This window comes from Rhineura floridana, chromosome 3, assembly GCF_030035675.1.
Source record: "Rhineura floridana isolate rRhiFlo1 chromosome 3, rRhiFlo1.hap2, whole genome shotgun sequence".
NCBI lineage: Eukaryota > Metazoa > Chordata > Lepidosauria > Squamata > Rhineuridae > Rhineura > Rhineura floridana.
The window spans coordinates 188,178,997-188,203,727 of NC_084482.1; the positions used below are offsets into that span (position 1 = coordinate 188,178,997).

Here is a 24,731-nt window from a genome sequence, read left to right on the forward strand (position 1 = left end):
ATGCTTAAAAGGTAGCTCCCTGCATGCTCTAAACAGAATGTGCAAGTTGGAAATGTCTGTTGAGTTATATTAAACTATAAATGAATTTGATGGTGATGTACTTGCCCTGAGCTGAAAAACAACCTTGCTGCTGTGCTGTCACCTGTAATGTACCCAATACTGTGCTGAGCAACTGGCTCAGCTCTTTGCTATCCTAGATATCATGTCTAGCAGTGCTTCTCCTCTTTTACTTGAAATACATTAAGCTGCTCTCAACATGTCCATAGTGCTTACCCTATAGATTGAGATGGGGAGCCTGTGGCTCTCCAGATATTGCTTGATTACAATTCCCATCATCCCTGACCATTGCCTGTGTTAGCTGGGGTTGATGGGAGCTGGAGTCCAACATTTGTAGTGCCACAGGTTCCCCAGCCCTTACCTAGAGTGCAAGCATTTTAAAACAGGGAGGCATAATTGCCACAGATTATGCCAAATGTCTGCTCCCTATACCCAACAGCCAGCTTTTCAGTACGAGACTTCAAATATGCTACCATCCTACTCCTTCTGCTTCTGCTATTGGAGCTGGTGGCCCAGGCTTATGTAGGTTTCTTCACCCTTACATTCTTCATCAGTCAGTGTGAAATGTTGCTTATTATCTTGATCAGTTTGTTTAGCTGTACTGTGTCTGATTGTCCTTCACAGAAAGTGGATCACTCCCTTCCACATAATCATATATAGCAGAGGTGGGGAAGCTGTGGCCCTTCACATGTTGCTAGATTACACCTTAATCATCCCTGACATATTGGCTGGGATTGATGGGAGTTGGAGTCCAACAACACCTGTAGGGCCACAGGTTCCCCAATCCTGATGTAGAATGCTACCTTTTTAGAGCAAGGAGGCATAGTTGTTACAGTAGCATATCCAGCATCCACTTACTACTCTACAGTACTGATGCGCTTAAAGTAACTGCAGGAAATTTCACAGACCAGACATCTCTGGTGTGAGAGCAGCTTTTCCTTTTGCCATTGACAGATAAGTGAACTCAACTTGTATCAATGTCACCACTAATCACAATCAGATCCCATGCGTTTCAGTTTACCTTGCAATGTATGGTATGAATTTGTTGGTTTGTTAAATTTATATCCCACTCTTCCTCTCAAAGGAGCCCAAGGTGGCAAACAAGCGTCAAAAACATCTTAAACAATTCCAATACCGATTCAGTCTCATACAGATGAACAAAAGTGTAGTGATATGTAAAATAACAGAAGTCTTCAAATGTAGAAGCCCTTTTATATTATCTGATGCTAGTGGTTTGTTAACACCGCTCACTAGGTCAGCATGACAGGGCTGGGCAACTGGACACAAAGAGTCACAAATGTACTATGAGCTGAAGATGTGCGAGTAATAAACATGCAGTTAATATAGGTCACATAACTTTAATGAATGAGTTCCCAAATTCCTGTTGGTGGCTCTGTTGACACACATGTGCATAACTGCTTTGCCACTGATATAGTTATGACTGCTGCAATATTCACTCTTCTTTGGTGGTGGTTTCTGAGTTTGATGCTTCATGCTAATGAAGACATGGCCTCCTCTAATACTTCCTGCTGCTGGTTTATTCTGCAATATGAACAGGTTAAGGAAGGGACTCCTCTTTGATCTGGCCACAGAGTGAAGTCCAGTTTGTCCTCACTTTTTTATTCATCCTCTCCCATCTGAACAAACACTCGGGGAATATCCATTAAATCAGTTCTGAAAACACTGATAAACATGAACAAGAATAATTGTCAGGAGCACTATAAACACAAAGTGAAGTGTTGAACAGAAGAAATTAAGCTGATGTAATTATGAACTTGTTATTCTCTGGTCAAAAAAAGCTAAGTGAATGCAACCTATGAAACTAGTGACAATATCTAGGATTTCATTCTGTGCTACCACTTCCGATATAGGATGAAACCAAGAAAGTTACATCATAATTCATTGTCTGTTCACTCTAAACTGCAGCTTGGGTTTATAATGATTTTCCTCAGATAAGCTCCTGGGATCCTTTTCTTGTCAGCAATTTTTATTTTTTTCCCTCTCCCTCCCTCCCCTTTTCTAATCTCAGGCCATGGTACATTCCTCCCAGCACTGTGCGGTGTGTATGCAATTTGTCCGAAAGGAAAACTTGTTGTCTCTGGCTTGTCAGCATCAGTTCTGCCGCAGCTGTTGGGAGCAGCACTGTACAGTTCTCGTCAAGGATGGAGTTGGAGTTGGTGAGCTCAGAGCAATGGGTTTTTGAGAGTTTTTTTGTTCCCCTTCGTGATTCCCATTTTCTTTCAACTTGAAAATCTTTCCATAATTTTACATAAGTGGAGGGGGGGGCTGTGGCCCTCCATAAGTTGTTGATTCCTAACTATTGGCCATGCTGCCTGGAACTGATGGGAGTTGGTGCCCAACAATCTCTGGAGGGCCACAGGTTCCTAACTTCTCATATATGAAACATGGTATGGTCAATCCAAGGCAATTGTCTTGAGTTCTGTTCATCTTTTTTTACTTCAAGAATTACAGACATTATTACTGTTATTTATTAGATTTATTTGTTACCTGAAGGTCTCCAAGCAACTTACAACACGATTAAAAACAGAAATATATTATGCCATAAAACAGAACGAAAAACAACCTCCATAACAGCCACAGGAAGCTTTGGCAGCACACTAATAATAATTTGTAATAAAATAATATTTTGTTGTAGGACTGTAGTCAATCCCATGCAGCATTTCCCCGTAATTTTCTTCCACAGATTTACTGCTGCTTTCCATAGAGTGAGCTGTCCCAGTGTTTTCTGTTCTATTCTGAATGTGTTCTGTTGATTGAACACTTCTGGTGACAGTATTCCAGGTTGAGCCTTCCAGAAATTCTGCTAAGCTGCATATTGGGAGTATAACTGAGGGGTTTTTTTGTAAATAATTATAAGCCCCCTGCTTTGTGGTGGTAACCCTGATGGGGCCATCTTCACGTGCAATAACTTTTCTTGGTTTTTAAACAGGTGTCTCCTGCATGGCTCAAGATTGTCTGCTCCGGACCCCAGAAGATTTTGTGTTTCCACTGCTACCTAGCGAGGAGCTGAAAGACAAATACCGACGCTATCTCTTCAGGGATTACATTGAGGTATTACATGTCATTTTACACTCAAGGTTCTGTATGTTCAATGATTTCAAGAAAATACACATCATAATTTTCCGTGAATTTGGATACTGTCAGGAAATTTAACACTTAACATGATTATGCAGGGTCATGTGTCCTGATAGTTTCACTTAGCTACCAAATGCTCCAGTTTTGCTCGACCACTATAAAATATAAAAATCTCCAGTCTCTTATCAGGGTTTCCATATTTATATATTTAATTACTTGGGGTTTTTTTTAAATGGACAAACTAGATGAATAGGAAAATACAAATACTATGAATCTGTCCCCTTAGAAGAGATTTCATAGAATCCTATAGTAGTAGAGTTGGAAGGGGCCTGTAAGGCCATCAAGTCCAACCCCCTGCTCAATGCAGGAATCCAAATCAAAGCATTCCCAACAGATGGCTGTCCAGCTGCCTCTTGAATGCCTGCAGTGGCGGAGAGCCCAATACCTCTCTATTTAAATACCATATCTGGCATCCACTTGAATGAGAGAAGAACTGTAGTATAACTCCATTTATTTCTTGAATGGATTTATAACAGACCTGAGGGGATGGATTTAGGTGATGGATTTTTTTACAAGGATTCCAAGGACGTACATCTGCTCTCCCATCAGTCTGATTGCTTGTGTGATAGGATGGACCTTTTTCCACATGAGTTATAAGATAAAACTGTTCCTTTTCTCCCAGTTAGACCAATTTCTAATATGGGGTATGATGGGTTTCTTCACAGAGCCATTTCCAGCTGCAGCTCTGTCCTGGAGCAGACTGCCCTATGGTCATACAGGTACAGGAGCCCAAAGCCCGCAGAGTGCAGTGTAATCGATGTAATGAAGTTTTCTGGTAAGAAAATTAAACTGAATATTGGACTGAGGATAACAAGACCTATAGCAGGAGTGGGGAACCTCCAGTCTACGGACCAATATTGACCCACAAGGCCATTTTCCCCAAACCACACCCACCTGTTCATCAGCTGACACCACTGGGTGCTGTCAGCTAATGGGCGGAGGGAACAATTCAATCCTGCTGGGGTCTGCTTTGCCACTGTGTTCCCTGCAGGGATCACACAGGTGAAGCAGAACCATATATCTACAGGTCAACTTTGACAGGTGAGCAGGACAGTTACATGATATCAGATGATTAACAGGTGGGTGGTCCTGCCCATGTGCCGAAATTGACCTGCCGGGGGTGTGCAGATAAAGATCTGGCTACTAGGCCAAAAAGGTTCCCTACCCCTGGACTATAGGCCTGGGTTTTTCTTAGCAAGTGACTGGAATACTGTAGAGGAAGACTTGAATAGAGCTTCTTGAAAGACAAGCCAGTCTATGCAGAGTGTATGGAAATAAAGCTTGGTGAACTCACATTGCCCATTTCAAATGAACTCTCAAGACTGCTCAGATCTAGGTTTGAGAGTATCTCTCATGGTTGAAGAAGCTTGCAAACAATAATAGTACACATAGACACAAAACAGAATTGTGAACGGCTAAGTGAATTGATGTATTGGGAATACAGGAAAATGTTTTATATCAGGTTGGACCATTCATCCATGTAGCTGAATACTGTACACTGAGTAGCAGCAGCTATTCAGGGTTTCAGACAGAAGTCTTTTTCCAAGGCCTACCTGGAGATGCTAGTAATTTGAACCCTAGACCTTCTGCATGTAAATTATGTATTCTACCACTGAACCACAGCCCCTCCCCAATGTAGTTGTGAGCACTAAATGGGCACCCAAGAACTGCTACAGCAGAGCTAAGGAATCTTTTTCAGCGTGAGGGCTGCCTTCCCCCATGGTAAACCTTCTGGGAGCCACACGTAAAAGTGGGCAAAACAATCGGGGTGCCTCTTACCTTTTGAACTATAGGCTACATTCCAGCCCCCAAAGTCACACACCCACTCATGTCTTCAGCCTCCATCCAAACAAACAGGAGGCGTTATCACAGTTCAAGAGCACATTATACCAAACTGTAGAGCAGGGCTGGTGAGTGGTGTGGACTGGGAGAGAATCTTGAGAGCCAGGTAGAGAAGCCTGGAGGGCCATGTTCAGCCCTGGGCCTAAGGTTCTCTACCACTGTGCTACAGTATTGTGCCTGGAGTGCACAATAGTTGTTCACAAATAGCCTTGTTTTGATGGGGCTGTCTTCAAATAACCTGTCCTGTGTGATCTCAGAGAAATGGAGTAGGGGTAGGGAGAAGTATTTATAAAGACTTTGAAGAAGACATCAATACTTTACTGCAGTATGCAGTGAGAAATGGGTGTTGTTATGTGCGTTCCAGTCGACTACGACTTATGTCAACCCTATGAATCAGCGACCTCCAACAGCATCTGTTGTGAACCACCCTGTTCAGATCTTGTAAGTTCAGGTCTGTGGCTTCCTTTACGGAATCAATCCATCTCTTGTCTGGCCTTCTTCTTTTTCTACTCCCTTCTGTTTTCCCCAGCATTGCTGTCTTTTCTAATGAATCATGTCTTCTCATGATGTGTCCAAAGTATGATAACCTCAGTTTCATCATTTTAGCTTCTAATGATAGTTCTGGTTTAATTTGTTCTAACACCCAATTATTTGTCTTTTTCGCCAGTCCATGGTATGCACAAAGCTCTCCTCCTACACCACATTTCAAATGAGCTGATTTTTCTCTTACCTGCTCTTTTCACTGTCCAACTTTCACATCCATACATAGAGATCGGAAATACCATGGTCTCAGTGATCCTGATTTTAGTGTTCAGTGATACATCTTTGCATTTGAGGACCTTTTCTGGTTCTCTCACAGCTGCCCTCCCCAGTCCTAGCCTTCTTTTGATTTCTTGACTATAGTCTCCATTTTGGTTAATGACTGTGCCAAGGTATTGATAATCCTTGACAAGTTCAATGTCTTCATTGTCAACTTTAAAGTTACATAAATCTTCTGTTGTCATTACTTTAGTCTTTTTGACGTTCAGCTGTAGTCCTGCTTTTGTGCTTTCCTCTTTAACTTTCATCAGAATTCGTTTTAAGTCATTACTGGTTTCTGCTAGTAGCATGGTATTGTCTGCATATCTTAAATTATTGATATTTCTGCCTCCAATTTTCACACCTCCTTTATCTTGGTCTAATCCCGCTTTCCATATGATATGTTCTGCGTATAGATTAAATAAACAGGGTGACAAAATACACCCCTGTCTCATACCCTTTCCAATGGGGAACCAATCGGTTGCTCCATATTCTGTCCTTACAGTAGCCTCTTGTCCAGAGTATAGGTTGCGCATCAGGACAATCAGATGCTGTGGCACTCCCATTTCTTTTAAAGCATTCCAAGTTTTTCATGATCTACACAGTCAAAGGCTTTGCTGTAATCTATAAAGCACAGGGTGATTTTCTTCTGAAATTCCTTGGTCTGTTGCATTATCCAACATACGTTTGCGATATGATCTCTGGTGCCTCTTCCCTTTCTAAATCCAGCTTGGGTGTTTGGCATTTCTTGCTCCATATATAGTAAGAGCCTTTGTTGTAGAATCTTGAGCATTACTTTACTTGCATGGGATATTAAGGCAATAGTTTGATAATTACTGCATTCCCTGGGGTCCCCTTTCTTTGGAATTGGGATGTATATTGAACACTTCCAGTCTGTGGGCCATTGTTTAGGCTTCCATATTTCTTGACAGATTTTTGTCAAAATTTGGACAGATTCAGTCTCAGTAGCTTGTAGCAACTCTATTGGTATGCCATCTGTTCCTGGTGCTTTGTTTCTTCCAAATATTTTAAGAGCAGCTTTCACCTCACATTCTAAAATTTCTGGTTCTTCATCATATGGTTCCTCCATGAATGAATCTGTCATCCTTGCATCTCTTTTATAGAGTTCTTCAGTGTATTGCTTCTGTCTTCCTTTTATTTCGTCTCTGTTAGTCAGTGTGTTCCCCTGTTGATTATTCAACATCCCTACTCTTGGTTTAAATTTCCCTTTCATTTCTCTAATCTTTTGGAATAGGGCTCTTGTTCTTCCCTTTTTGTTGTCCTCTTCTATTTCTATATAGTAACTATTGTAATAGTTATCTTTGTCCCTGTGTACTGGTCGCTGTATTGTTGCATTTAGGGTTCTGACCGTATTTCTATCTCCTTTTGCTTTTGCTTTCCTTCTCTCTTTAACACTTTTAAGAGTTTCGTCAGTCATCCATTGAGGTCTTTCTCTCTTTTTAACTAGAGGTATTGTCTTTTTGCATTCTTCTCTGATAATGCCTCTGACTTCATTCCATAGTTCTTCTGGTTCTCTGTCAACTAAGTTTAAAGCCTCAAACCTGTTCCTTATTTGATCTTTATATGCTTCTGGGATGTTACTTAAATTGTATTTTGGCATTATGATTGCTTTGTTGGTCTTCTTTAGCTTTACTGTGATTTTCGATACGACCAGTTCATTATCTGTACTGCAGTCTGTTCCTGATCTTGTTTTCGCAGAAAGTATGGAACTTCTCCATCTTCTGCTGCCAATTATATAATCAATTTGATTCCTATATTGACCATTCGGTGATGTCTACGTGTACAGTTGTCTTTTCAGTTACTCAAAAAAAGTGTTCGCAAGAAACAAATTATTGGCTTCACAGAATACAATAAGTCTTTCTCCTGCTTCATTTCTGTCTTCTAAGCCCCATTTCGTCACAATTCCTAGTTCTTCTCTGTTCTCTACTTTTGCATTCCAGTCCCCCATGATTATCAGAACATCTTGTTTTGGTGTGTGATCAATTTCTTCCTATACTTCTGCGTAAAATCTCTCCAATTCCTCCTCTTCTGCGTTTGCTGTTAGAGCATAGACTTGGATGATGGTTATGTTAATAGGTTTCCCATTTAATCTCATTAATATGACTCGCTCAGACCTTGCATTGTAGCTCCTAATTGCTTTTGCTACATCACTTCTCATTATTAAAGCAACCCCATTTCTCCTTAATTTCTCATTTCCTGCATAAAATATTTTGTAGTTGCCTGATTGAAAATGTCATATTCCTGTCCATTTGAATTCACTCACACCAAGTATTGTAATGTTGATATGCTCCATTTCTTGCTTGACAATTTCTAACTTTCCCTGGTTCATGCTTCTCACATTCCATGTTCCTATTGTGTGTGTCATACAACTCCAGACTCTCCTTTCGCATCTGTGCGCATCAGCCTCTGGGCTTCCTTTTGGCTTTGACCCAGCTGCATCATTAGTCGCAGCGCTACTCGTACTTGTCCTTTGTTCTTCCCCAGTAGCTCGGTGAGTGCCTTCTGACCTGGGGGTCTCATCTTCCAGCACTATCTCATGTTGCATTTTGGATACTCTGTTCATAGGGTTTTCGTGGTAAGAGGTATTCAGAGGTGGTTTACCATTGCCTTCCTCTGAGTTTGGATGCATCTTAGTCTGGTGTCTCAGCTTTGACCATTCTGCCTTGGGTGCCCCTGCTAGGAGTCTAGCCTCTTGGTCTAGACTCCTGACGGCATTGCTCTCAGCTTCTTCAACACTCTCAAACCCCCTCATCACGTTAAGATGTGCATCCTAGAGGGGGAGAAATGGGTAAGGCTGCACAAACTAGTCAGAACTCTACACAAAGCTAAGCTGAGTACTCTCATTTACAAGAGTTTTGCAAATAAAGCATATTTGTATATTTTGCATAATATTGTTTTTCTGATTGGGATAAGGAGGGGTGTGTGTATGGAGTGAAGAGGGTCGTTGTTTCCCAGCCATCTGACTCCTGGAAGTTTTACTGGACCCTTCCCCAGATTTCAGTTTACATGTTAAATTGCCCACATAACATTTTTCTCAAGCTTACCTTGGCATACATAAGGGCTAAAAACTTTTTTTTATTTGAGTTTGGTTTCTTTTCTTTTTTGAGTGAGATTTTTAAGATGTAAATAGAGTTCCAGTCCATATACTGGTCTTTCATGGAATGTATATGAGACCTACCAAACATTTGAACGACACTTGTGCAGAATTATAGAATACATAGCTCTGCGTGTGAGTGCCTTCTTCTGCTTCTAAAAATGTTGCATGGAAAGTGGACATACCTTTCCCTTTGCTTAAGTTTCAAGTGTCGGCAGATGTACCACGCTCCCACAGATTGTGCCACCATTCGAAAATGGCTCACCAAGTGTGCGGATGACTCTGAAACAGCTAACTACATCAGTGCTCACACTAAAGATGTAAGTATGTGTGTAGGGAAGGCCATCTTTCCATTTATAACTTGGTTCCTTTTGATTATTTTCTTTAGGGTGTGAGATGGGGGGTGGCAAGCTGATCTTAGATGCTAGATGTTTGTTTATAACTTATTTCAAACTTCTTCAAGCATGTTTCCAATAGCTAGTCTGTGTTGTGTTATAAATCGAGAACATTGTGCACTGAACCATTTATTCTGTATCTACTATCCTCCCCTCTTTCATTCCCATCTGCATCTCATCCTAGCACACACGACTCACCAGTGAGTTCCACTGCTGTTATTTTTTCCCAGCCGTACCAAAACTTATTTTAAGTTTTTATACTGCTTTAATTTTTTAATTGATTGTAAGTTGCTTTGAGTTGACTTTTGTGAAGAAAAACGACTAACAAATTTAAATAAATAAAATACCAAGCAAACTAAGGGCAAAGTTATCCAAAATGGAAAGAAGGGAGAAAAAGGGGTGGGAAGTGTTCTAAATTCCCTATCTACAAACCTGATTACTGTCTCTTGGATCTGCCAGAAAGAAGAACCAGATCCTATTTACATTTTTCAGTTCACACCAAAGAGAAGTAAGATAATTAAGGATTGAAGACCTAGAGCTGAAATTAGAAAGAGAATAGATGTGGGAAAAGAGATTCTTTATAAGCCTCTTGAAAAGGATGAATAAGTTTACCTCTGCGATAAAATACAGCAGTGATAAAATTGTAACAATGGAGAACAGCTTTGTATGGATGTGAAGCATGAGCAGTAAGTAAAAGAGAAGAGAGAGAGCATGAGCAGTAGATAAAGTGAAGGAAGCTGAAGGCATTTTGATTATGATGTTTGATTATGATTACAAAGAATGTAAAGTGAACTGGATGGAAGGAGAAACCAATGGAGATATTTTGGGTAAGATGGAATAGCAATGAAGAACTCCCAAGTAAAGAGGAGGTGTTTGATACTCTACTGTTGGTCCATCTTGCCTTGTAGCGTATAACTGAACTGTCAGCAGCTCTCCAAAGTCTCAGGCAGAGGCTGTGCCCAGCCCTGATCAGTGACTCTTTTTTAACTGGAAATTCCAAGGTTCAAACCTTAATGCCTACCTGCAAAGCACATGCTCAGCGACTAAGCTATGGCCTTAATACAACCCATAATAAATAATGGAGGACTGGAAATTATGGGGAAGGGCTGTAGCTCAGTGGTAGAATATCTGCTTTGGATGCAGACGGTCCAAGGCTCAGTCGCTGACATCACCAAGTAGTGCTCGTCTGAGATGGTACGGAGCTGCTGCCATTCAGCATAGGCAGTACTGAACTAGCTGGGACAGTGGTTCAACTTTTAATACAAGACAGCTTTCTATGTCTGTAAGAAGAACAAGCTTGAAATATAATTACCTGAAAGCAAATAGAGGGGGAAAGGGGGGGGAAGCATATGTAGGTCTGAAAATGCTGGCACAAGAAAGTACGGAGAGTTGTCAAAGACCAATCTGTTAACTGAAACACATGAGACTATATTTATTTATTTATTTATTACATTTATATACCGCCCCATAGCCGAAGCTATGTAACGTACTTTCTCTTTTTTCCCTCTTCCCAGTGTCCCAAGTGCAATATCTGTATTGAAAAAAATGGTGGCTGCAATCACATGGTGAGCAGTTCCTGAACAAGATGAGAAATCCTTTAAATATTCCTTAATTTTAGGCTAAATCCTTCGTTGTGCATTGTTGTTAATGCCCTCTCTCTCTCTCTCTCTCTCTCTCTCCCCCCCCCCTCCCTCCCTCCCTCCGTCCAGCAATGTTCCAAATGCAAGCATGGTAAGTGGACAGCATCAGGTCTTTTTGTGTTGAAGCTGAGGAAATGTTAAGAATGTGTGGTTAGCCCTTCACTAGCATCTTCACCACTTGGAGGGAAAGGTGTTGCTCTCGTTCCTCAAAATGTTATTGCTTTCCCATTTGCCTTGTGCAGTAACCTTTACTCTCCTTATCCTCTGCAGACTTTTGCTGGATGTGTCTAGGGGATTGGAAGACTCATGGCAGCGAGTACTACGAATGCAGTCGGTACAAAGAGAATCCTGATATTGTAAACCAGAGTCAGCAAGCACAGGCCAGGGAGGCCCTTAAGAAGTACTTGTTCTATTTTGAGAGGGTAGGAGACATCTCCTTGGCCAGAGCTAACTGTAGCCTTTTTCATGAGCCCTGCCTTATGCAAAGGTCAATGTTAATGACAGCTGTGAGAAACCACTCATTGGACAAAACACTCTGTAGACAGATCATTCCTCAAGGATACTCTTCCAGAAGCAAGCTCCTTTTTAAATAATTTCTGTTAGTCCTGTAAGGAGTGCTGTTTTTTGGAAACCGACAGCAGTAGCTTGCTTCTGATTCTGAATTGCCTGTTCTGCAATGGAATCTTCCTGCAAGAATATAGTTTGTGTTCTGTAAATCTATATCCCTCTGCACCAAAAGTGCTAACACCACCTCTTAGCTTGTAATTCTTAATCACTATGTAATAAAGTGCCTGAATTGTGTGAACACCAAGATTCTCCACTCCAGAATACATTGCGCAAATAAGATTTTTGCATATGTGTGTGTTCTGTATATTCAATTGTGTACACTTCAGTCTGAACCAGGTGAGTCATTACCCAGTGTAGTACTTGCAGGTGGCTCACCCTGGGTGCCATCAATTGAGGCTGGCAGTAGCACCCCAGGGCTCTTCGGCAGAGATGTTTCTAAGACGTGGTACCCAAGGGTCTTTAAAACTCCAGCTGTTAATTCCAGAGTTTTCTATCTGCACAGTGTAGTGGTGCTTTTATTACAGAGCTATAGACCTTCCCTCAGAGCAAAGATAACATCTGTGAAACAGAGATGGCTAATCTTTCAGCAGCCCTTGTACAGCTATCCCAAACTGCTTTTTTTAAACTAGGAGGTGACAATTTAAAATGTAGCAGGGAGGGTGTTAACAAACGGAGACAAGAAGCTACTGAAGACAATGATCCACATGGGATGATACATATAGCTATCTGGCTTGCATTCTGAATTGCATGGCAAGTTTGGATAAATGAAGGAACTACAGGAGAGCATGAGTGGAAGTTGTGAGACAGACAGGTAGCCATGTAGGGCCCAGAAGTTCCATCCCTGAATAGGAGCCTTTTGTAAAACCCCTGCCTCTTTCCAAGTATTATATTTCTAACTGTTTCGGTTGCTAGTTCTAAGAATCTGTACTATGATTTTATGTAACATGTCAAAATTAATGGGCATTTTGATATGTTACATATGTGTAAACCATTTTGAGAGTCTTGATTGTGAAAAAGCACATGTAAATCTAAATATAAAATTAACTTTTTTTCAAAGAAAGCTGACATTGTCAGAAAATTAGTTGGTGATCCAGCTAGAAGATTGGCTTTATCACAATTGAATGTTGAAAATGTGATACTTAAAATAAGATGTACATGAAAAGCCTTCTTTTTCGGACAATGCTTCAGGAAGTTTCCATGTTTAAAATGTGGCAAAACATGGATCCAATTTCATGAATATCATATTCTCCTGTGATATCACTACAAATCCAGAGTGGGAATGCTAATGTGAGTAGAATTGTCTTATTGCTTCTAGAGTCTGTTGCCAAGAGATAATGTAGTATTAGAAAGCAACAAGGACATGTTTGCTTTCTAATACATCTTGGCTTCTTCTTGGAGAAGACTGTGCAGAATCACTTTTAAATTCTAATGAGTTGCTCTGGTTCTTAGCCTGTCTCTTTCTTGCCCTTTCTTCTCCATTGTTGTCTTACATATTGCTGTCTTACACTTCCAAAGTGGGAAAACCACAACAAGAGCTTACAGCTGGAGGCACAGACATACCAGCGAATTCAAGAGAAGATACAAGAAAGGGTGATGAACAACTTGGGAACGTGGATAGACTGGCAGTATTTACAGAATGCAGCAAAGCTACTAGCAAAGGTGGGTGTGTCTACTTATTAGTTGTAAGACACTTTCCGCTGTGTACTGAAAGAGGATGGGGTGGGATGCAGGGGAGCAATAGGAACTGCTGGTCATGAATTGTGTTGTTTTGGAATGCTACCTTGGCAACATAAACTGCAGGCTATTACCAAGGAAGGTACCAGATTGATCTCACGTAAGAGATCTGGATTATGCATCAGGAATGTGTTATTTGTACCATGCCCAACCCCACTTGGGATGGTTGCAGGATCAAGTTGGCAGAGCATATTCCGTACCTTTTACTCTTTTAATACAGCCTGTTGGTACTCTGGGGCTTGTGCTATGTATCCTGGAAAGCTCAATTCTGGCATGTAATTCATCTGGTGTTGACGATGTAATTTACTACTACTTCTATCCACCGTGTCGCATAATGACATTCTATAGCAGATTGCGGATGGGGTGCAGCTGCGGAAAGCAAGTATAGTTCTCCAAGAACTGACAGGCAGGTGTCTCCAACATTTGACGAAGTGTAGACATTTGTGCAGGCACACATAAAAACGGCAATATTCCTTTCATTCTCTCTTTATTGCAGTGTCGTTACACGCTGCAGTACACATATCCGTATGCTTACTACATGGAATCTGGTCCCAGAAAGAAATTGGTAAGACTTGTGGCTCTCTGTTTCATGGCAACCTACAGGTCTTAAAAGAACAGACTAGGAAATATAATGCCTCAGGTGAAAATGTTTCAGTCCTGTCAATATCTGAGAACAGCCCAAAGGCACATTATGGAGTTCAGTGGCAGACTGCAGGCCTGGGGCACCTGGGAATCACAGTATATAAGAGTAATAGATTTAAGTATTACGTTTAACTCGTGAGTTGTTAGCTACTGTGTGTTGTCTTTAACAGTGCTGGGATATACGTTTTTAAAATAATATAGATTAAATCTGTTCATGACTTCATTTGCAGGGAGATAGCTCATTAATTCAGACTCTTCCTAGTATCTTAAAGCTTCCTGGTTTGTCTTCTCCTCATCTACAAAGTTGAACAGCAGATTATGTCAGTTCTTTGCTTTACTTTTGTTTTGTAGGGAGAAAATGAAAAACAAATTGCATTTGGCAAGTAAAAAATGAGCCAATGTGTTGCTTAAGCTTTATTCATTAATCTTCCAAATTTTGTCAATATGCAAAAGCAGCAGTGAATTGTAAGGGGTTAGAGCAGTGGTTCTCAAACTTTTTTGGTTCATGGCACACTGTAAAACATATAAAAAATTTCTGGCGCACTTTGTGTACAAAATTAAAAATATATTAATATATTTTAAACTATGAATAAAAATAACTTAAACTATAGAAAACTATTACTTACCCTATACAAATGGGTTTCTTCTCATTTTTAAAATATACTTTCATAATATTTGAGGCACACCTGGCCACCTCTTACGGCGCACCAGTGTGCCTGGGTGCACCGTTTGAGAACCACTGGGTTAGAGTGACAGCGGCGTCCTCCTGATGGCAAAGCTGTGCTTGCCAGGATAGAGCAAGGTGGTGGCAAAGTCAGGGCAGCTCGGGGTTGGTGGCAATGACCCCGGTAGCTACAACTCCACACCCCCGTACACATTGGTGCTGCAATCCTATAGAAAACCTTAACTTTGTAGTACATCTTATTCTGCTAGCACATAACAGCTCTCCCCTTTTTGAACAGCTTTCAGTGTTGAAAGGTTCTTCTAGCAGTCTTTAGAAAAGTCTTTTTAAACAATTCCAAATTCTGTCATCCACATAACCCTTGATGAATACTCTCAAGTTTTCACATAGGGAGTTATTAACTGGGAATTTGCCCAGCTTTGAGTCCAGTACCTTTCTAGTGCTCATTCTGTTGCACATCAGATACAGAAAAACTCTCTGCTGCTGTATTTCATTTTTTTTCCGGAAGTGCCTTCTGATGTGAATGGTAATACATGTTTCTTGGTGCAGCAGATTTAGGGTAGGATGAGTATGATAGGAGCAGCTGTTTCTATATCTGTTATCCCAACAATCTGTTTTTGTGTTTTCAGTTTGAATATCAACAGGCTCAGCTGGAAGCAGAAATAGAAAATCTCTCATGGAAGGTGGAGAGAGCAGATAGTTATGACAGAGGGGTGAGTAACCAGCTTTGTCCAGTCTCCTACCACTTCATCTTGTCATCCACGAGCTCTGTTTCTTTACAGGCTGAACAAATCCTATGTAAAAGCAGAGAAATTCGTATCAAACTGGAGCTGGCATGCCTTGAAGTCCTTTCCTTGCCACCTGTAGGTTATGTACACTTAGCAGAAAAAAACCACACATTTTTCATACTGCTCTTGGCAACCATGATAGGCAGGATCCAGAGTGCTCCTTCTATGAATGGAAGGGCTTTTTCCATTTACAGACAAGACTGAGATGCAGTGGAGGCTCCCATTTTGAGAAAAAAGAGGGGAGACACTTTTCACCAATTCCCCTTGCACAACCTCCCCAGCTGTTGTGGAGGGTCCCCCAACTCTCCAGCGCAGCTTTTCTAGAGGCACACTTTTCCAGTGGGGAATGTCTTGTGAGTGGTGTTCCATTGTTGCAACTCTAGATCCAAGCCAATGCTTGTGGAGTTTTTAAAACTGGAGATGAATTCTTGGCTTTTTTAAGGACCATCAGTTAGGTGCCATATTCTTAACTCCTCAGTCTGATTACTGGAGAGAGACATTGGGTCCAGGAAGTTGGGAGTTCTTTGGGTTCCTATTCTAAACCACAACCTTTTTCTTGCATTCCTAGCCATCTTCAGGTGTTCATCCTAGATACACAGGGCATGCTCCCTCAACTGCTGACTGGCAAGTGTTATTGTAAAGGTCTGAAAGGTACTAAGCGGATTTACCTGAACAGGCTTACAAGGCTTTTTGTGACAGGATTCCTGCTTGTGAGGAAGCTTATCAGCATGTTTAGCCAAACAGAATAAGTGCCTTCAGAACTTTGTGATATGTGAAGAGTAGGCTGGAGTGCTGGTGTACCTAGAGACATTCAGGTGGGGCCAACACGCCTGCCCCCACTCCTATACACGCTCTTGCTCATCCACACACTGAATGCCTGAAGAGGGCTCATTTCTATGAGGAAGCTGGTGTCAAAAAAGAGGACTAGTGTTCTTCCCTGCTTCCTGGAATCTCTCTCTTCTGATTATTCAGTCTCTGTTGATCAGTTTTCCTGCCACCACAGAACAGAAATAAACCTGATTTTACTCCCTCTTTCTCTCCTCACCCAGGACTTGGAAAATCAGATGCACATAGCTGAGCAGAGGAGAAGAACCCTGCTGAAAGACTTCCATGACACATAAAGTAGCGGGAGCTGTCAGGATGCAGGGGTGAGAGCAAAGAGTGAGGTGGCGGTGAGAGCAGCAACAGAAGCAACGTGAGAAACCGGCCACCGCCCCCTCCACAGAGAAGGGCTGAGGACAACACTGCACCCTCCCCTTGCAAACCAGACACAAGCTAGCACCACAGCTTAGTCTTCTGTTTTTCCTTCTCTTTCTGCTTTTCATTTTGCCAGGGTAGAGGCTGGAGTTCAGATTGGCACCTTTTCCTGGGACGTTTTCCTCCCCAGCTCTTGGATTGTTCTGGAAGGGAGTTCTGTTTTATTTTTTATTTTTATTTCCTGAATGGCTGTTAGTAATGTTAGATCATTACAAACACATGTAATTTTCAACAGTTGTACAATTATACAAAACGAACCCTAGAATAACACACAACCCTTTTTAAAAATAAATTGGAATTGGAGTGTGTCTCCTTTTTAATAAGCTGCTTGTAAACTAAATGGCTGCTTCTCTTCTTTTCCTCCAAATCCTCTTTTGCACTGAAAATTATGAAATAGTCCAGCTGTCTGTTAGTACTTCTTATGTGCAGTCTTCTGTTTGCCCTGTGACTATATGAGCTGAACAGTGCCTAGGCTAGAAACATCAGCAGCTGCCAAAGGTCAGCATACAGTTGAGTGCCTCTCCTTCGGCTGTGCAGGAGCAGATAGGCAAAGTTCAGGGCAGCACTGGAAACTGTTCTGGTCCTGCTGTCCCATCAGCTTTAGGTGGCCCAAACTAAAATAAAGTAAGGAGTTATGGGAGCACAGCTTTGCGTCTTGATGGCATTGTAGCAGGCTTTGCTTGGTGGCAGAAGAACAAGCCACATACCTTTCATGCCTTGTGTATCTGTGCAGCTCCTTCATGCACAACCTGATTCTTTATACGGCTGTAAGCTTGATACATCAAGGTTGACCCCTCTTGACCTGACAAGACCAGAGTTTCTCCACTGTGTGTCAAGGGAAAGCTGTTACACTTAACATGATGCCTGATTTAAAAAAAAAAAAAAACTTGGCAGGATAGGACAAGTCCTTAGAAATGTGCCAATGGTAAACTTACACTGCTGTCCTAGAAACTACTCCACTGCTGGATGAAAACAACCAGCTAAATCAGTGACAGCGGTGCATAATTAGTGCTGAGGTTCATGGGTGGCTTATTATTAGCAGGGGACTGTAAACACTTGAATGTGCATAAGGACAAATTTTCCTTCATTCTTGTTAAGAGGCTAGTTTAAAAACAGTAAGCTTAAAATGCTGTGTAAGATGTGTAGTTACGAACAACATACCTGGCTATGTTGATAATCCAACTAGAAAGGAAGATGGAATAGTTGGCTTTCTCCTGAAGTTGCTCTAATTTGAAATAAGAACATCTTGCTACCTGTTTACAAAAACATGTTGCACTGATCTTTTCTTTGTACATTGATCAATCACCTTTTTTGGTTTTGACAAGGAGGATTGGCTAGTACAATAATTATTCTGTGCTTATACCTGCCTTTCTACTCTTTCTATTTTATTAGCATTTTGGATTTGTCCTGGCTCTTGGGGGTAGTCTGCCATGCCACCCTCTCACTCTTCACATGCTGCTACTACTACCTCAAGTAATCCAGTGAAAATGATTACCCCCACTACCTGCTTGCTCCCTTAGTAAATGACCCCAATACCTTTTTAATATCTACCCCCCCGCACCCCATAGCCAGTTAACCACAGATTAAGCAAGTAGGACTTAGAGGGAGAGGTACTAGGCCAAGCAAGTACCTGGGGAGGGGGGACTCTTCCCCCACTACTCTTCCCCCCCCCTGCTTCCCTGCTCTGCTCACCTTTTCTCTTTTGTTGGCCCTTTATTAAGTCTCTTGTAGCTGATGCAGCATGATGACCTCATCAGGCTTGCTCCTTTAACCCATGTCTTATCTGCTGTAAGCAGAGATCATGTGATTGTGTTCTCTTGGCTGTAGATGTTTTCCATTTCTCTGCATGAAGTCCAGTTTGGGCCTTGATATATAGAAACAGACAAAAACTTTTAGCAAGTGCAAAAAGTTCAACGTGTGTGATTTTAATTACTACACAACATGTTAGCGTTCATTCTGTTACTGTTTTGATGAGAAGTAGTGCATAAAGTGCTAGCACAGGATTATTTCATTAACCCAGCTGAAGTTGATAAAGATAGGCCTTATGATAGGGAGAGCTGCAGGGTGGTATGGCTTGTGACTTATTTCTGTTGTTAAATGCTGACTTGATCTCCTTGCTTGCTTACGCAGTGTTAAGCCTTTGAAGGAGATGAACATATTTTTATCTTTAAACTTTACATTTAGACTAAGCTCTCCATCTCACTGAATTAACTGAGTTAATACCTGTTTTCTGTAAGAACTGTCCAGCGCAAAATTGAGTGATGTGTGACTTGCACTACATCTGACATCCAGTTGCAGCTGGTTGACTTAATGGTAGCATATTCATAACTTTCAATGTTAAAGTCATGTTTTCTAAACTTGTGGCCTCCACCACTCCCCATACACTGCTTTTAGATGTGCTACAGTAAGCCAGTACTGCTTAGCTGTCACACTGTTTAGAACAGGTAGCATTCATGTCTGTATACACTATCACTTTTAGTTCCAGAGAGTTTTACAGATCAGCATTTTCATTTTTTTTCTCCAGTATATCCTCCTTCATTCTTTTCTCCAGTATATCCTTCTTCATTTCTTTTCTCCAGTATATCCTCCCTATTTTAGAATTGCATAACATTCAGGCTTTGCCAGAAAGTTTTTGTCACTCGTGGGAATGGGCTATGCTGTCAGAAAATGTATCCTCTTCTTTACTCTGGAAAAAGAAGCTAGTGTGTTTGCAGCATGATTCTAAAGTAGTAAGTCTGAGAGAGTTTGCTGCCTTAGAAAATGTTTGTAATTCTTCAACAAGTTAGTTGAGATGGTAAGACTGCAATTAAGAATTAATGGCATCTCAACCCAGTGTTGTAGGTACTAAATTTCCCTTGTTGCAGGCTAATATCCTGTACTGGGAACTTTTGTCTTTTTCTGTAAGGCTAAACCAGCCTAGCAACTGTTTTCATCCTTTCACTGTGCTTTTTTAGTTTTGACTTGATTTACCTTTGATCCCAATGCTTACTTTATTTTGGTTTTGGCTTACATTTAGTATTACCTGCCAGAGTTTTCTGTGTAAAGAGATACAAAACTACAAAACAGCTAACGTCATGTCTTTACACAACTTCTGATACTGAACAAAGCTTCAAGTTACACAGACTTCTGTTTGCCAGGAGAATTTGGTGCAACTCAAAGGATTCCATGCAGACACCAAACATGTCTGTTGTTAATAGGAGAAAGAACCTTTAGCCCTTCAGATGTTGCTGGACTACAACTCCCATCATCCTGACCATTGGCCATGCTGGCTAGAGCTGATGGGAGTTGGAGTCTAACAGCTTCTGGAGGGCCAGAGGTTCCCTATCCCTGCTGTATTGAGTTCTGTACTTGCTCTCTTATAGCACTCCTTCCTCTGCAGCAGCAACCAGGAGGTTTCTGTTGACAACATATACTATGTGTCAGCTGTGTGCCATGCTAGTTCTACAAGAAGAACCAGAGACTTCTCTTACTGCACTGTTTTAGTTCATTCAAAATTTGTGTTTGTGTTTCAAAAATCAGTTGCATTTCTCAACAGCTTTTTCTAGGAAAGTTCTTATGTGTGCGCTCTCAAGTCTGGACTGTTCCAAGTTTTCAGGTAGTAGCTTCTGCTATGGGAGCTTTTTTTATTATGCAGAGTGCTACATTATCATGGCTGCCTTTGCTCTGTCCCTCACTGAGGTGGTGGGGAAGCAATCTCAAGAAACTGCCAATACTTTTCCGGCATTAGGAGGGGAAGGGGCAAAGGAAAGAGCCCTTGAAGCTTCCCTCTACTGAAATTGTTTATTTGAAATAAAATTGTGAATTTCTAATTTTAAATGTGTGTAGTGTCCTTTGAAATTGTTTGAACGACCTCTTACATGCCCATGCACAGATTCGAGGCTTCTTCACTTTTCCCTTAAGCCTAAAGCTGTTCATAAGAACGTAAGAACATAAGAAGAGCCTGCTGGATCAGGCCAGTGGCCCATCTAGTCCAGCATCCTGTTCTCACAGTGGCCAACCAGGTGCCTGGGGGAAGCCCGCAAGCAGGACCTGAGTGCAAGAACACTCTCCCCTCCTGAGGCTTTCGGCAACTGGTTTTCAGAAACATACTGCCTCTGACTAGGGTGGCAGAGCACACCCATGTTCAGAGTCCTTGTATGTTGCAACTGCACTCACCTAGGCTTACACAGTTACCACAGCAGTGTATCTGAACAAGTAGACTTAAAGAGAAAACTACCAGAGATTTATCTCAGAACTAGGGATAAATCAGGGTAAAAAAGGAGTTCCACAGTGGAAGAAGGTTATGCTTTTTATTGCACACACATTTCTGTATGACTTTATATGAGCAGTATATATAAGTCTGGCCATAGCCAGTAAATTAATAAATCAGGATTAATAATACAACACAAAACCAAAGGTTATTAAGTAATACCATATATGCTTTAAGGATTCACGCAATATACAGTCTAGCTATCTTTACATAGAGATAGAAAAGAATGACAATTTAAATCTCACCCGTGGGGGCTCAGTAAGCCTCAGAATAAGACTCAGCAATTAGGCAAACTGGCAGCAGGGCTGATAAAAACTGCATTTGTGATCTCTCTTTCATAGTTTCTGTACATCATCTGATCTGAAATTGCATCACCTTTTCATTCTCACAGACATTTGTCTCAGATCTGTATCAAATCTTAGGTAACATTACTACTGGACATCCATAGAATCCTAATAAGGTATTCTTCCCAGTCTCTTCCATGTTTACAATTAAGCTCAGACTTGTTAATATAAAAGCTACACTCTGGCTGTACACCCAGACTTCCTGGAGGGGGAGAATGGGTGCAGAAACACCTTTTAAAAGTACATTTCATTACAAATCTGAGGGAGGCTACTTCAAAACTCTCTAACTATATAGACTTACATGATACATACATATTATTTAAAGGGGCCTATCACATTCCCCTCCCCTATTGATGTAGAATGCCCCATTATACAATAAAAAGGGCAAAAGTGACAAAATGAAAGTTTTAGTTTAAACTGGAGTTGCTCAAACAATACCACCAGTTTATATCAACCTTCTATAATCTACTCTTTCACGTGCAAACAAGTCATAGCTCCCAATCCTATCTTTGGCTGTGCCATGGTTTTGTGTTTTACTCAAAACATACCCTTCTCTTTAATCTGAAAAGGTTTATATAGTGGCTTACACATAATACATTCACTGCCTTTAGGCTTTTTATGTAAAATGACATGGCACAAAAGGAAAGGGGGATGGGTAGGGAAGGAAAAAATATGAACTTTGGCACCACATTCTCTATGTTAACACCTGCCATGGAAGTTGTCTTCTTGCTTTTAAAAAAAAAAACAGGCTGCGTCAGGTTTTTGAAGTTTGATTTACTTTCAGACATGCAAGTTTTTGAGGAAATAATCTGGACAGAGGTGTTGTCTGTACTTTCTTTAAAATGGGGAAACTGTGCTATTGGATCTACTTCATGTTCCCTCTTTTTTTGGGGGGGAAGAGTTAATAAGCGACAAAATATAATAGTATGTAAATTCATTAGTAGGCCAATGAAAAAGAAGGAATCACATAGATCAATTATGATGCAAAACGTTGCTCCCAGGCAGTAAAAGATAAGTAAAATATAGTGAATGTTGGTTGTAGGTACTCTAGCTGGTCTTTACATACTGTTCAACAAAATTCTTATTTCAGTTTTGCAAGTGACAGCAGCTGGGTAACTTGAATGCAATGGTTTTTAAACCTCCCACCTTCAGGTGTGTCTGAGCTGACGGATGGGAGCCTTAGCCTACCTGCTTCTGCAGCATTCCACCCTAGATCTACAAGAGTTCATTACGCTGACACTGAAAAAGACTTTGTCTAGGCGCCTTTTACTCGTGTTACTTTTTTAACTTTCTGCCCATGGCTAGCTCAGCCTGAAATATCTGATTTTTACAAATTATTATTGCCTCTACCTGAGCTGTTACAGTATTACCTTACTTATAGTATAAGCTTTCACGTCAGCCGCTGCTCTTGTCAAAAAAACAAAAACCTAAGTGAAGGAAGCGGAAACCTTTTTGCCCTTATTAAAAATGGCTCCAATTCAAGATTCACAAAATCAAATCATGCCCTTCCTCAAAATGGTTTCCCATTACACCGCTAAGAAAGGGGGAAGGCAAAGCTGCCATCATCTAAAATGGCCTGCTTCTACTACAGTAAGCAAAGAGCCTGAAGCCAAAGTACTTTTTGATCCCTGACGGTCAGGATTCCTCTTCACCTGACTGTTCGGTCCTCCTCTCTGCCTCCCTTCCCAAGATAAGATGATTCACAGCACGGCCGCGCGTTCTTCTACGTGCGTGATGACGACATGCGAGCCAGGAGAAACTTCCGACTGGCCTCCTCCCGCCGCCGTTCGCGGGGTGGTTGCCGTGGTAACGGCCCATAGCTCAGGGCCCGGTAAGGCCAAAGCGGGCCGGGCCTAGGATGGCTGCTGCGGCGGGAGCAGCTGTGGCAGCGGCGACGGCAGGACAGGATGAAGATCTCCCATTGCCAGGGCCCTCCATAGGGCGAAGAGCCGTCTGCTCCCGACCCTACTTCGTGGTGCTGATGGTTTTCGCGCATCTCTACGTGCTCAACGTGCTGGGCTTGCTGCTCTTCGTGCACATCAGCTCCGATGATGGAGACTCGGAGCCGGGCAAAGAGTCCCCTGGCCCTGCTCAAGACCCACCTGCGCTACCCTTCTCTCCGGGCAGCTCTAACCCTCATGCCCTGCCTCGCCTCGAGGGCATCAAGGCAAGCATGCGGAAGGGGGGTAAAGCCCAGACCAAACTAACGCTTCAGTGGAGGTTGCCTTGGCATGAAGATAAATACTGTTCGTTCGGGGTGATTCAAGAGGGGCATATCTTGCTGCCAGCTTTTGTTTTCAGTTTTGTGCTGTTTTCAAAGATTTCCTAGCAAGAGCACCCCCCCCAAGCCTTCCCCCCCCCTCAAGGCTTCTGTGCGTAAATAGCAGCTTTAGGGGCAAGGATAACGCCAAGGGGCCCGGTGCGGTTCGCCAGAATTATTTTTATGCCCTCAGCTTTTAGTCGCTGTACAACTGTATTTAATGTGTACAGCAAAATCCTTGCTCCTCTAATAATCGTCTCTTCCACCCCTTTGCCCTCTGTATTTTCATAGGGTTGCCCCTTCGTGTTTTTTGTGTGGTGGTGTGTTGAGGAAGATTTTTGTCAAGAAAACAGCTGGGGGGGTTCCATGTTTATATCTTGCCGCAGTCCCAGTCTGGATTTGCCACCTCCTTTGGCGGCAGTTTTCTGTCAAGGAGGAGAAGTGGCAAGACCAATATATTTTTAAAACGGGGTAATCTGCTAACATGCTCTGTGGTAGAGCATCTGTTTTGCATGCAGAAGGTCTCAGATTCAATCCCTGTCATCTCCAGGAAGGTCTGGGAGCGACCCCTGCCTAAAACTCTGGAGAGCTGCTAGATGGTCTGATGGTCTAAAGCAGCTTCCTGTGTTCCTAACTTACTCCCAGTGATAATGTGCATAGCATTGCAGCAGCCTTAAAGTACATCTGCTAGATTGAATTAACACTGAATGTCATAGTGGCATAGGCAACATTCATAGACAACAGCCTACTTATGCAGTATATCATATTGCAACAATGGGCATAAATAGAATTGTATTTATTTTAGTTTTTAAAACTTTATATTTCTTTTGCATATAAATGATTTGAGTATTTGTGCATTATTGGGAAAGGTAAATTAAAAACAGTAGATTGATTTTGTCTTTATTTGTTATAACTAGGATTGATGTGCATTGTTACAGCTGCATTTTGCATAGCATGAGGTGATTATAGATCAGCCTAATTAAGGTGGTCTGTATTGAGTTTGGTTTACCTAAACAGATTTAGCACAATATACTCAATACTAGAGTGGTATAGTAGGATCTGATATGAGCAGTACTGGTGTAACTTTATTATAAATTCTTTGGACTTGAACGTTGTCATTTCCTTGGTCCAGATTGGTACTGCCTAACTTTTAAAAATAAAAATCAGTAGTAGTAGCAATGACAAATGACATAATAATTCCACTT

General features: G+C 41.5%; 2 protein-coding genes and 1 long non-coding RNA gene across 14 annotated transcripts in view; 2 read left to right on the top strand and 1 right to left on the bottom strand.

Moving 5' to 3' along the window:
- The window catches only part of ARIH2 (ariadne RBR E3 ubiquitin protein ligase 2), a 60,519-nt gene extending 40,030 nt beyond the window's left edge, over positions 1–20,489 (top strand). For all 10 annotated transcript variants that reach the window (XM_061618798.1, XM_061618795.1, XM_061618797.1 and 7 more), the window contains 11 exons: positions 2,087–2,234; positions 3,008–3,129; positions 3,879–3,988; positions 9,171–9,288; positions 10,878–10,928; positions 11,073–11,094; positions 11,274–11,425; positions 13,086–13,229; positions 13,801–13,869; positions 15,258–15,341; positions 16,466–20,489. In XM_061618798.1, coding sequence (XP_061474782.1) covers positions 2,087–2,234; positions 3,008–3,129; positions 3,879–3,988; positions 9,171–9,288; positions 10,878–10,928; positions 11,073–11,094; positions 11,274–11,425; positions 13,086–13,229; positions 13,801–13,869; positions 15,258–15,341; positions 16,466–16,537 — 1,092 coding nt within the window. In that variant the 3' untranslated portion in view covers positions 16,538–20,489. The remainder of the gene's footprint in view (positions 1–2,086; positions 2,235–3,007; positions 3,130–3,878; positions 3,989–9,170; positions 9,289–10,877; positions 10,929–11,072; positions 11,095–11,273; positions 11,426–13,085; positions 13,230–13,800; positions 13,870–15,257; positions 15,342–16,465) is intronic.
- LOC133380793 (uncharacterized) lies at positions 1,382–23,124 on the bottom strand. 3 transcript variants are annotated; one of them, XR_009761548.1, is made up of 4 exons: positions 22,637–22,868; positions 18,366–18,537; positions 17,835–17,926; positions 1,382–1,740 (listed from the first exon to the last, which is right to left on the bottom strand). It is a non-coding gene; the product is annotated as an uncharacterized LOC133380793 (long non-coding RNA). The 3 variants fall into 3 exon arrangements; XR_009761549.1 differs by lacking the exons at positions 1,382–1,740; positions 22,637–22,868 and adding exons at positions 14,348–15,422; positions 22,885–23,124; XR_009761547.1 differs by lacking the exon at positions 1,382–1,740 and adding an exon at positions 14,348–15,422.
- The window catches only part of P4HTM (prolyl 4-hydroxylase, transmembrane), a 38,876-nt gene continuing 36,942 nt past the window's right edge, over positions 22,798–24,731 (top strand). The window contains exon 1 of the mRNA XM_061618801.1: positions 22,798–23,433. Within this exon, the coding sequence (XP_061474785.1) occupies positions 23,125–23,433 (309 nt within the window). The 5' untranslated portion in view covers positions 22,798–23,124. The remainder of the gene's footprint in view (positions 23,434–24,731) is intronic.